We start from the raw sequence: 14323 nt of genomic DNA, 5'->3' as shown, positions 1-14323 counted from the left end.
CCATACAGTATAACCTGTAAAGCCAGGTTATCGCTAATATGCTGTAATAAAGATACCAAACGTGCACACACACACACACACACATACACACACACACACACACACCCACACACACACACATATATAATAATAATAATAATAATAATACATGGGATTTATATAGCGCTTTTCTAAATACCCAAAGTCGCTTTACATGTAGAACCCATCAATCATTCACACCTGGTGGTGGTAAGCTAATTTCATAGCCACAGCTGCCCTGGGGTAGACTGACGGAAGCGTGGCTGCAATTTGCACCAACGGCCCCTCCGACCACCACCTATCATTCATCATTCAATTCACCGGTGTGAGTGGCACCGGGGGAAAAGGGTGAAGTGTCCCGCCCAAGGACACAACGGCAGCGATTTTTGGATGGTAAGAGGCGGGGAGCGAACCTGCAACCCTCAGGTTTCTGGCACGGTTGCTCGACCCACTATGCCATGCCGCCCATATATACACTTTTATACACATTATGATGTGTTTTTCGCCACATAGCTGAGCGCTGATTGTGACATAACAACAATTGTTTCTTGTTAAACTTGTGATGTCTCACTGAAGACACCAGCGGGCCCCACTTTGCCCGCGGGTCGTAGTTTGGACATCCCTGGGTAGGAATGGGAATTGATAATATTTTTCTCGTTCCGATTCCACTTTCGATGTTGCTTAACGATTCGGTTCTTTATCGGTTCTTTTATCGATTGTTATTTGGAAAAAAAGATGACAAAAAGGCAAATTAGCATCAATTTTGTTTAGTTTTAGAGCTAACATGAGCTTACAACGCCAACAGTGAAGTCTTAAGAAGCACATAGGAGAGAAAATATATATATATATATTTTTTCTGTAGAATTAAAAAAAAACAAAAAAAACGTGTGGATTTTTACACAAGAATGTAACATTTCGTAAATAAAATGTAAACTTATAAGGCTCTTTGTCATCTGCCTAGAAAATATACCGCGCAATATACCGTGCAAAGCTCTGTTTAGATTTACAAGGTGAAACAATATCAAAGGCTCATAACATGCAACACATGATATTTCAAGCCTTCTTTTGATATAATGTGGATTATTGCTTACAGCTGATGAAAACCTTGAATTGAAAATCTCAGAAAATGTGGGGTTTTCAAAACTGTGAATCATGATCATCAATCAAATGATAAAAAAATAAAGGATTGCCATATCTCACTTCGCATGTCACATATTAGTTTCACACGTGAAGTTGAATTGCTGACATGAATGGACTTTGACACAATATTCTAATTTCATGAGTTACACCTGTATAATGTAATGATTGAGTGAAGATGTGGAGGAAAAAAATGCAAGTTTTTTGCAACTACGATTGAACATACCACATAGGCAGTTTGCCACATAGGAGCATCTATGTGGCAAATTGTTGCAAACTTTTGACCACAAACTTAGTCACTTCCCAGGGACATTTGTTGTTCGCAACTGAGTGGTACTCTTCCCTGCCGCAGTGAACGCTAGCGGCAGACGTGAATAGGAACTATTATTGCCCGCCGTGAAACTAGTCGGAATATGTCTCTTCATGCTCATCCATATGAGAAGGCATTGAAATAATAGCACTAACATTATAGGCAGTATTAGTACCTGTTGTTTTTACGTCAGATGACTGCTGCTGCCTGGGATGAAATCAGCGTTGTTCAAAAACGCGACATTTATTTATAGTTATTGAATGGTGTGTGTTCAAATATTCAGTATGTTGCTCGTATGTCCTCCTCTTGATGAAATAGCAACCTTGGAAATCTTACAAGTAGCGCTGTTACCTTTTTTTTTTTTTACAAAATGTGGGCAAACTTCAGAACGCTTCGTCCGCCCGGGCGCCGCTATGTTGCTGTCTGACGTCACTACGCCAATTGAGTGATGATGTTATCCTCACCCGGAAGAACCATTAGGGGAATTTTTTGTAAAAATGGTAAGCAATTCCAATGAATTAATACACTGTAGTACATTGTTTTAGGTTTCCCATGGCTGAAACTGCATAATCCCAGGATTGATTGGGGTAGGACCATCGTTTTGAATCGGAGCACCTTTTTCCACACTAATTGTTTGCGTTCCGCGGTTCCCTCATGGCCACACTTACCCATGTTAATGAGACCATTAATCTGTCGGGGTTACCTGCCGAATATCACAACCTCAAACAGGTATTCAGTACCTTCTCCCACATCGTCCTTACGACTGTTCCATAAAACTGCTCCCTGTGGCTAGACTCTATAATGTGTCAGGTCCGAAACAGTCCGCACTAAGAGACTACATATCCTCCTCTCTCGCGGCGGGTCTCATCCGCCCCTATTCCTCTTTATTGGTGGACGTTTTTTTTTGTTGAGAAAAAAGATAAATCGTTATTTTGACTATCGTGGTTTAAATTACATAACTTTGAAGAATAGCTATCCTTTTGTTACGGCTCAAGCTCTTGTCGCCACACATTTCTCTGAGCGCGCCTCTCTTCTTAAGCCAGCGCGTCCTGCGTTCCAGTGCCAGAACGTAGCTACTTGTTCCCGTACAATAAGCCTACACGTCTTTAGCTCCTTTTCCATGTGCATTCGCTCTCTCTGTGTTTTCCCTCCTCTATGCTCATCGTGTCGTGTCCTGTGTCATCATCCCGCAGCTTCCCTCTGTTTTCCGGCTTCGAGCTGTGTGTCTCATCTCCCCGGATTCCCCCTGGACTTCTTGCTGCTTTCCCGGATCTCGACCTCTCGCCTATCCACGGACCCTGACGCCTCGCTCCTGCCCTTGACCTCTCGCCTGCCTACGGACCTCTGAGCCTGCTTTTCCCTCTCTGGACTTCCGCATCTCTCACAACACGCACCTTCAACACTTCCTGGTAACACTCACCAGTTAATCGCATCACATAGTTTCACATCCCGTATTTGGATTAGATACACACGTCATATCCTGGTGTTTAATAAACACACTTCCACATATCGACGCCCCTGTCTCAGTACTGTCTCCTTTCTCACTGTACTGTAACACCTTTGCCACTTATGGATTTGGCATTTACTTCATTATCTTCTGCTGCTTTTTTTTCACGAAATTAAACTAACGCAATGCTTATCACCTTGTGAAAATTAAGGAAAGAGATGAGTGGAAGATGGCTTTTAACACTCCTATGGGGCATGTTGAATATTTAGTTATGCCTTTTGGCCTCACCAATGCGGCCGCAGTTTTCCAAAATTTCAAAAACAACGTTGTTGTCGTCTCCACACCTACTGTGTGCAATTTTTATTCCTCCACTTTTTTTGTGTGCATCCGTAGTTATTGTCTCTTACTCTTTTTAAGTGCACTTTTTGTCGTGATTCTTATTACATGTTTTCTCTGTGTTGGGGTCCTACTCCGGCTAAGCCACTGGTGACAGTCACAGTGTGCTGGACGTACTTATGTAGGCAATTCTAGTACATGCCCTCGGCCACCCTGCACCTCCTCCTCTGCTTTAAGATAAGCCAAGACTGCTTCACACAAGGGAACGTTTTGTCAACATGGGCCATTACGAAGTTAGATTAACCTCTATACTGTTGTTGAAAGATTGTGCCATTGTGACATTTCTACTTTTTTGAAGGACCAAAAGAGAAAGCTGCCAATCTACACTACAAGGAAGCATGTTAAATGTAGATTAAAATCTTCATAGTTCCTCTTTAACAGAGCAATGTCACAATTTTTCGCAGTAAAATAGCATGCAAATGACCTTTAAAACATACATTATCAAATATGTTGGAATGACAATAACATCACCTAACAGTATGATTTTGCAATGTTGATATTTTGCATGAAGCAACTGAGAAAAAATAGACGTTTGTAAAGACAGTTGGCTGATGATGCAACCCATCACTCTCACAGGATCTAAAGTGAAAAATAATTGGTTAAAGTATTTTTCTTATAGCTTAAAACATTCTCTTTGCTCAGTTTAAAGTTTGAAGCAGAGGGAGATCTCTTTGTAAAATAACAACACAAAAAAAATACACATATTTGCAGTCATTACGCCCCCGCTCAAGGTTTATTGCAACGATAGGCCGTTTAGTTTGGCATTAAGTCATTGTATAGGTGTATTATGTCTGGACATGCAAGCCATTTAGTTGAGAAAATCATCATTGGATTTGATCGTAAAAATCATACAGCCACAATCTTTTGCCCCTTACAGCCATCTGATGCCTTTGGGTCTCTCAACACATTTCGATAAGCATAACGATTAAAGAAGTGGATGAGAAAAAGGATTTCAAATAGAGAACTGTGTTGCTAAAATGAGCTTCAGTGTAGTACAAATGCTTGTTTTGAAATGACAAACCCTCTACACTTATTAATCTGGTTCTCATGTGCAATATGTCAGATTGTAAAAGGTCTGTATTGTATAGCCCTTTACTATACCTGAAACGATAACCAAAGCGCTTTAAATTATACATCACAGTCCCTCATTCACACATTGAAGCTGCCAAGCAAGGTGTTAACCACGACCCATCTTGAGCAAGGTGGGTGAAGTGTCTTGCCCAAGGGCACTGCGGCAGTAACTAGGATGGCTGAAGCTGGATAAGAACCAGGAACTCTTAAGTTGCTAACACAGCAATCTGAGCCAGACCGTCTTCAGAGTTAGAATATGAATGAATCACTATTTGTATTTGTTTACATTGTAAGTTGAATGAAAATATACAACCGGTATTGGCTATCATGCAGTGGAAACTTGGTATTAAATACCAAATGTTTTTTTGTTTTTTTAATACCCATTTTGTATTCAATACAGAGCAGTGCATCAATTAAAACATTCTTATGCACAATGCTATTAATGCTGATGCGCAGTAGTTTTCTCAGTGTATGTCAATTTGTGTTAAACTTCCGTCCAGGTGATAAAAACATTGAGGGAAATGTGTAGAAAAGACCAGTGAGGGGAAAAAAATCAGTTGTGAACATTTTTTAATAATATTTGTAGAGAATGCACAATTTTTAACAATGCCATTAGAAGATAAATCCATTGATAAAAAGGCATAAAGGAGATAGGCAGAATATGTATTTTCTGGTATTTCGCAAACTTCAGTAAAGAGTTGTTTTTAAATACATTGGTGACATTTTGTATGTCAGAAAGGGATAGCATCAGCAATAATAAGTCCCAAGAACCAATCATTGGCAGGTTAACTTCCTTCTGCGCTTCACTCAATCTTAATATTGATGCAATTCCCATCCATCCATCAATTTTCTCTGCCACTTGTCCTCATAAGGTTCATAGGTGGACTGAAGCCTATCCCAGCTGCCATTGGGTGAGAGGCAAGGTACACCTAGGACTGGTCGCCAGCCAATCACAAGCCACATATAAACAAACAACCATTCACATTCTTACCCATGGACGGATTAAGTGGGAGGCGGCCAATTCACTCAAACAATGCAAACTCCACACAGAAATGTCCAAATAAGGATTTGAACCACCGACTGTGGCGCCAACATGCAAACCAGTAGGCCACATCGGTTTGATTCCAAGTTGGAAACAATTTCTCCCAACTAGCACAAGGGCATAGGAAGGGACACCCACTATTTTAATGAGAGTGCAGCATATAAATAAACTGTCTGCTGTGTTCATTGCATCACAAGCGTTGTAAGTCACTGTCTATATTACTAATGAACTAAATTATAGCAGACCCACACTGGTAAACAAATCTGTGCAAACACATTACTGGATGGACACGCACACACAACACTAAATTGTAATGATGTTGGATAACTAATAGAGCAAAGTCTACAACGACTGTCTGTGTAGACATGTTTGACTTTGAGGGAGTTAAAGGGGATAGAGTTTATTTCAATTTCTTTCCCTTCGTAAAGTGCTAGTAGTAGGAAACATCTGGTAAATGTATGTGTTGTGTCTCCAGTGGGTAGTAATTTGGTGCATGTCACACTATGGAAACCATCATCGAGTAGTGCATAAATTGGTGCGCTGCTATCAATGCCTGTGCAGTCATCACTGTGAGCTGTCACATAGTTTACTCTTTACAGCTCGCTCACTCTCCACAGACAGTACCGGTACTCGGAATTCTCAGCCAGGCCTCACAAGGCCAACATCAGCCTGACTTATCAGGTATTCAATTGCCCTGGAATCTCTATATCATGAGCACCAGTCTATAAACACTATTTATTTTCACACAGTGGGTTTCGCACTTGGAACAAGTGCAATGTAGGTGTCGTGAAAAATCATTTTAGGTCGGCTTCTCTCTCTAGTTTCACAATAAACAAATGAACATTCATAAAATTCATATTGTGGAGTACTTAGGGATGCGCAGATCGATCGGCCAACGATCAGCATGGACTTTCATGAAAAAGTACATGATTGCATTGCAGATTAATGCCTTTTAAAGGGGAATTTGTCTATAATTCAAAATCTTTCTGTAAGATAAGAACATATATGATTTGGTTTTTGTATGCTTTCTAACTCCTAAATAAAGGCTAGCAAGAGTCAGCTAACAATGGAAGTAATGGTATTCGCTCCATTATTCCTATAAAGCGCTGTAAATAACATCCAAAAACCTCCATCAACGTTTGATATACAATACATGCTTTATATGTAATGTAATAACAGGCATATTAATAATAACATGTCATATTTACGTATTTTGCTTATTTTAAGCATACGGCGACGCATTAATTTCACAGATGCATCACAACGTTAGCTATTTCCTTTAACAACAAACTGACACTAATCATGCTAGACTTCATGAGAGCCAACAACGACTACTTTGGGACAAACAATGATCCGAAAGCGTATTTTTTGGAGCCTGAATATAAGGAGGATGAGCTATAAGTTTTAGTAGCTTAGTGATTAGCAGATCTAGAAAGTAGCACTATTGCTGTTCTAAACAAAAAATACAAAATACGAACATAATAAAACAATCACTTACTGTAAAATGTCTGCTCTCACGGGGATGCCAACTTATGGGATTCTTATATCTTACTGTTTAGATGAAGAATTAATCATATTACTCACGCAGGTGTAAAAAAAAAGAAGAAAAAGAAGTTGGCGCAAACAAGCATTTTTTTCGTGTCTTTCTTACCATCTCCAGGTATAAGTTGAATGTCAAAGTCGACCAACTTCTCGTTTTATGGCCTTTAACTATATAGGTGAGAGGCAAGAGTTATAATCTAGAATTAACTTTGAACAACTCAGAGGCGATGCAGCAGCTCACTGGCTCAGTATGTCAATAAGGAGTTAAGCATGTTACCCATTAGTGATTCCGACTCCGCTAAGAAGTTCCTCGGTGTTAGCACTTATAATGAAAATAGCTAATACTTGGTTAATATGCAGGTACATGTACATGTACATGGAGTATTGCCGTATATTACAAATTAAAATACATAAAAAAGAAAAACAAATATTGTGATAGGCAAAATTCCAAAACAGTGCAGTTCCCCTTTAATGCTGAATACAAAAGCCGATCCCCCTGGCTGACATGATTTATTCTTAGTCCTTGGCTGACAAGCGGCGAGCAGATAATCATGAGTCTCCATACACAGTGTGGAGCTGTTCCCCTAAGATAATAATAATCACCTCGACAACGGCAAATAAACTGCATTTTTTAGGTATCATTATCAAGTATCATTCATTATCGCTGGAGGACGAGGCTTAGCATCGATAGCAAGCCAGGAGAAGTTATGCCAGATACTAAGCTAACCATTAAGTTAGCTTGAAACACCAAGGAAAAAGTGACCAGTAAAGTTTAAGAAGTGTAAATGAAACAGCGTTACAGCAGAAAGTAGGCAGATATTAACTTGACATTATCAATTGGATTAATAACAGTTAGAGAGAAGATAATACAACAACTGTTAGTGTGTCAATATTGTCACAGTCAGTACACTACATGTAAGGAGGGCAGATCAATCCATATATGTCGATACCAAGGGTAGTATCAGTATATGATTGATATTTTTATTTTCCCAAAATCTAATTTTTAGTTTTTGTTGATGTTTACAAACTCAAGGATCAATTCTTTGGACACAAGAGGGCTTTGAGGGTAAAAATCAAAGGATTTCAATTAGTAGTAGATTTTTTTAGTCATTATGTTACTGTAACAAACAATTGTATGTAATACAAGACAATAAGGAACTAGTTTAAATATTGTGTTGATACTTTTAAACTGCCAATAGCACTAATAAAACTGAAAAATGTACAGTTAAAACATGTGATTAGTATCGATATTGGCATTGACCGATCTCCGTCTCATGGGTGATCGGAATCGGCAGAATAAAACCCTGATCGGCACATCCCTCGTAGTACTCCAAACATCCCAGAACAAGCTAGTCAGATTACTTCTAGACCTCCACCCCAGATCCCACCTCACTCCTACCCACTTCTCCAAAGTGGGCTGGCTCAAGGTGGAGGACAGAGTAAAACAACTTGCACTGAGCCTAGTCTATAAAATCCGCTACACCTCCCTGATACCGAAGTACATGTCAAACTACTTCCTTAACGTAAATGAACGCCATAACCACAACACCAGGGGGAGCTCCACTAACCACGTTACACCCAGATTCCCATCTAACAAAGGGGTTAACTCATTCTCTTTCTATGCCACATCAATGTGGAATGCGCTCCCAACAGGTATAAAAGAAAGGGCATCTCTATTCTCCTTCAAAACCGCTCTAAAAGTACACCTCCAGGCAACTTCAACCCTAAACTAACACCCTCCCCGGATTGTTAATAATCAAATGTAAATAATCAAATGTAGATACTTTTCTTATGCCTTCTGATCTCTCTCTCTCTCTATGTCCACTACTTGCTGTACATATCCTACCAAGTCAGACCTACACTGTTTCAATGTACATTTCTCTGTTCTCAATTGTTGATGACTGATGATAACAACCAAACCTAATCCCCCCCTCCCTCCACACCCCAAATTGTAAAGTGTTACCATTTAGTGGTCAATTGTACGGAATATGTACTTCATTGTGCAACCTACTAATAAAAGTCTCAATCAATCAATCAATATAAGCTTGAATTGGGTCATTAGCAGTGTAGAAGCATCCGTTGGTTTAGTTCCCGCCCAGTGTCTTTACACACAGTTTAGCCTGTGTATCCTTAGCACGACTAAAAAAGTGAGAGGTCAGCCTCAGGAAGAGCATCAGTATAAAAAGGAAGTTGCGTCACAAACATGAAGGGGACGCCAAACAGATTTAAGACAAAATTAGTTAAGTGGTTGCACTCATTTCCATTCCAAACGAGAGTTCTTCATAGATGTTGATAAATTAGTTTTCATCATCCTCCCCATTCACTTACCAGGATACGAAGCAGTGAGGTACCTCTGGGTGTGTTTTCAGGAAGGCTGATATTGTAGAGGGATTTGCTGAAGATGGGTCTGTTATCATTCTCATTGATAAGATCAATGAAAACACGAGCAAATCCCACATGATCCGACATGGACTCATTGGCATAGAGCTAGAAAAAAAAACAACGGAAGAAGAAGGAACTTTTAATAATTCATGGCTTTTGACTTACCAAATCTTAGTTCAAACAAGAAAAACAAAATCAAACCACACAACTGAAATATACTTAATAATAAAGATGCTTGTTGATGCCGTCTTGTTGCTAAACAAGTCTTGTTTAAATGGAGGTCAGATGATTTAGTAGGTGCAACTTTTTATTTCTCTCTTTTTTTGTGGAGCCCAACTGTTTACCTGTTATATCTTCATGAGAACCAGTTTCCTCTGCAGTGGACATGTGTAGGGCTGCTATCCATAATTGTTTTAATTAAGTAATTTATTGATTATTTGTTCGATTAATCAAGTAATCCAATACAACTTTATAGCATCAATTCATCTTTTAGAGAAAATAGTTTAGAAACAATTGTATTTTTTATTCTTTCTTCCTATAAATGCCCATAACATTGAAAGTGCACTTTTACATGGGGAGCATCACTATATATAATACAAATAAATATGATTAAACAAAAAACTGTTTAAGACAAAACACTTGATAGGAATAACTTACAAACTGTAAAATAAAACATTTGTTATGCAAGTCAAACATATAAGATGGCAATAGCTACCAAAATACATTTTTACCTTGTTTCTTCTGCTTGTCTGCTAGTCAAACATATGAAAGAAAATTTCTCGTAAAGTGTGTGGTCGTATTGAGAAATACCAGCTCCGTTTGACAGTGCAAACATCTCCCCACAATGTCTGTATTTTTCAGTTTGAAGTAATCGCCAAACTTTTAACAGCTTCTCCCGTCTTCTTTGGGCCCTTTACTCTCTTTCTCCCTCTTATTTGAGCCATTGCTCTTGGCACTCTGCTGGTTCAGCCTCTGTGCTCTATTGCAGCAGTCTTGCGGAAACAATGTCCGCGTTTTTATTCATTAAACTAATTAGTGCAGCAAAAAATACAAATAAACTAACAATAGAAATAGACCAGAAACATACAGTCGTGGTCAAACGTTTACATACACTTGTAAAGAACATAATGTCATGGCTGTCTTGAGTTTCCAATAATTTCCACAACTCTTATTTTTTGAGACAGAGTGATTGGAGCACATACTTGTTGGTCACAAAAAACAGTCATGAAGTTTGGTTCTTTTATGAATTTATTATGGGTCTACTGAAAATGTGACCAAATCTGCTGGGTCAAAAGTATACATACAGCAATGTTAATATTTGGTTACATGTCCCTTGGCAAGCTTCACTGTAATAAGGCGCTTTTGGTAGCCATCCACAAGCTACTGGTTGAATTTTTGTCCTCTTGACAAAATGTGTGCAGTTCAGCTAAATTTGTTGGTTTTCTGACATGGACTTGTTTCTTCAGCATTGTCCACACGTTTAAGTCAGGACTTTGGGAAGGCCATTATAAAACCTTAATTCTAGCCTGATTTAGCCGTTCCTTTACCACTTTTGATGTGTGTTTGGGGTCATTGACCTGTTGGAACACCCAACTGCGCTCAAGACCCAACCTCCGGGCTGATGATTTTAGGTTGTCCTGAAGAATTTGGAGGTAATCCTCCTTTTTCATTGTCCCATTTACTCTCTGGTGTTCCTGGGATTAAAGGCCGCACCTTTTCTCCTCCAAACATATTGCTGGGTATTGTGGCCAAACAGCTCAATTTTTGTTTCATCTGACCACAGAACTTTCCTCCAGAAGGTCTTATCTTTGTCCATGTGATGTCAGATGTCAGAGTTGTAGAAATTATTGGAAACTCAAGACAGCCATGACTTTATGTTCTTTACAAGTAAATGTAAACTTTTGACCACAACTGTATATCCACTGCAGAGGACGCTGATTGACAGAAAGATGTCAGAAAGATGTACACAATTTATTATTATATACACAAGTCTTCAAACTCACAGAGAAACTGTAGCTGCGGATGCGCTCATAGTCCAAGGGCATGGCAACCCTCATCCTAATGTCGGCACGCCCTTGTACAGCCGTGGGGGAGATGGTGAAATACTCAGAATTGTTCCCCGTCAGGAACACCTGGAACATACTGTTAACGCCCTGCCAGAGTAAAGAAAACAGTTAACACACTTAGAAAATCAAACAAAAGAGGTTTAATCTCTACATACTTGAGATGATAAAAGTGTGCTTTTACAGTCACTGGTTTTGTGATTTATAGTCGGACGGAATATACTTTATTTATGAGGAGGGTCTAACTACTCCATAGAGCAGGGATGTCAAACTCATTTTCATTGAAGGCCACATTGCAGTTATAGCTGCCCTTAGATGACCAGTTGTTACAGTGAAAATATTGTATATGAATGTAAATGTGTCATTGCCTCATACTTATTATTATTTTTCTAATAGATACGAGTGTTGTCCCGATACCAATATTTTGGTACCGTTACCAAAAACATTTTGATACTTTTCAGTACTTTTGGTATTTTTCTAAATAAAAAGGACCACAAAAAATTGCATTATTGGTTTTATTTTAACAAAAAATCTTAAGGTACATTAAACATATGTTTTGTTATTGCAAGTTTGTCCTTAAATAAAATAGTGAACATACTAGACAGCTTGTCTTTTATTAGTAAGTAAGCAAACAGGGGCTCCTAATTTAGCTGCTGACATATGCAGTAACATATTGAGTCATTTTCCATTCTATTATTATGTAAAAATTATAAGGACAAGTGGTAGAAAATGAATTATTAATCTACTTGTTCATTTACTGTGAATATCTGCTTACTCTCTCTTTTAACATGTTCTATCTACACTTCTGTTAAAATTGAATAATCACTTATTGTTCTGTTGTTTGATACTTTACATTAGTTCTGGATGATACCACAAATTTGGGTATCAATCCGATACCAAGTTGTTACAGGATCATACATTGGTCATATTCAAAGTCTTCATGTGTCCAGGGACATATTTCCTGAGTTTATAAAAACAATATCAATTTAAAAAAAAACTAAAGAAGATGTTGTGATGCCAAAAAATATCGACATATTCATAGTAGTATTGACTAGATACGCTACTGTACTTGGTATCATTACAGTGGATGTTAGGTGAGAGGCGGTAAAGTACAGATTATGATTCATGAGTATCGCGGTACTATACTAATACCGGTATACCATACAACTCTAATAGATAGCTTGCTTTTGAAATCATAAGTCCAGGTGACAATATACGGTATTGGTTTGATACCAGCAAAAAAACAAGTATGGGATGATATCGGCATGCATGTAAAATGTCTAACATAACCTCCGATACAAGCAGTTGACTTGTGCAAAGCTGGACATGAGACAAACCTAATGATAATAATTGTGCCCACTAAGTGTCACCAAAAACAAATTACCACTGTGCTATATATGTATAGCATGTACCGTTACGGTACATTAAACATATGTTTTTTATTGCAGGTCTGTCCTTAAAGAAAATAGTGAACATACGAGACAACTTGTCTTTTATTAGAAAGTAAGCAAACAAAGGCTCCTAATTTAACTTGTGACATATGCAGTAACATATTGTGTCATTTATCATTCTATTATTTTGTCAACATTATGAGGGACAAACTGTAAAAATTGATTATTAATCTACTTGTTCATTCACTGTTAATATCTGCTTACTTTCTATTTTAACATGTTCTATCTACACTTCTGTTAAAATGTAATACTCATTTATTCTTCTGTTGTTTGGATACTTTACATTAGTTTTGGATGATACCCCAAATTTGGGGTACATGATCATACATTGGTCATATTCAAAGTCCTCATGTGTCCAGGGACGTATTTCCTGAGTTTATAAACATAGTACAAATTTTAAAAAAATCGAAAGAAGATGTTGTGATGCCAAAAAATATCGACGTAATCATAGTAGTATCGACTAGATACGCTACTGTACTTGGTATCATTACAGTGGATGTTCGGTGTAGATCCACCAATGGCGTTTGTTTACATTTTGACGCTGGTGAGCTACGGTGTGTAGTGAAGCATATTTAGCTATTACTCGTCCTGTAGGGATGATACTTGTAAGAAACTTACTTTGTTTGTCGCCATGGAGGCGAGGATTAGTGATGTAGAAGTAGCTAAAACACTGCCGACTTTTCAGAGGCGGTATAGTACCGAATATGATTCATTAGTATTGCAGTACTATACTAATATTGGTATACCGTACAACCTTAGTACATACATACGTTTGCAAATAATTTTGCTACAATATTACTTCCATAGGAATTAGCTCTGCGCTATGTGGGAGGACGACAATTGTGTCATTTGAGCAGTAAAGAGTTGTTACATTGTTACACTTTTTTGTTATTTCTTTGTCTACACAAGAAACAAACACAAGTTGTGATTAGACAGTTGGCCACTCAGATATAAATTGACTGGCAAAAATAATACTGACTGGCCAAAACACCCGTAAAAGTTAAGGGCATTTGACAAAAGTTGCTAGGGCGTGCATAATTTGCGGGGAGTGGTTGAATTTGCGTGAATTGGTACAATCGTGACATCGCAAATACTGTATTGGTAATAAGTAATAATGACAATGTTGTGCTGCAGTCTCATTTAGACTGCCTCTGTCTGGACAGTTTCTTTGGATAGTCTCCAAAGGGATTTTACATTTTTTCTACATCTATCAAAGTAGAAGATTAAGTTTGTTTTCAAACATTTTAGACCAGTTTTATGAGGAGAGGGACACGTCGTGATGACTGATGACAACCATGACTATCTACCTAAAAACAGACACATCCATCTGGGATTTGGTTTTTGGCTCACTAAATGGTGCCAATCTATGTGGGATAGTGTTTGATTAAGAAAACAATGCAGTATTGAGGTGGTTTCGATGTTAGAATTGTTTCAAAAAGTATTGTGAAAAAACTCTATAACCGC

The 14323-nt window shown here is 38.3% G+C and overlaps 1 protein-coding gene across 1 annotated transcript in view; it reads right to left on the bottom strand.

The window, feature by feature from the left end:
• The window catches only part of cdh23 (cadherin-related 23), a 626035-nt gene that overhangs the window by 276291 nt on the left and 335421 nt on the right, over positions 1 to 14323 (bottom strand). The window contains exons 13-14 of the mRNA XM_061961466.1: positions 11349 to 11498; positions 9292 to 9450 (exon numbers count right to left, since the gene is read on the bottom strand). Coding sequence (XP_061817450.1) covers positions 9292 to 9450; positions 11349 to 11498 — 309 coding nt within the window. The remainder of the gene's footprint in view (positions 1 to 9291; positions 9451 to 11348; positions 11499 to 14323) is intronic.

This window comes from Nerophis lumbriciformis, linkage group LG02, assembly GCF_033978685.3.
Source record: "Nerophis lumbriciformis linkage group LG02, RoL_Nlum_v2.1, whole genome shotgun sequence".
In the NCBI taxonomy this organism is placed as follows: domain Eukaryota; kingdom Metazoa; phylum Chordata; class Actinopteri; order Syngnathiformes; family Syngnathidae; genus Nerophis; species Nerophis lumbriciformis.
This window is presented reverse-complemented; position numbering and strand designations above follow the sequence as displayed.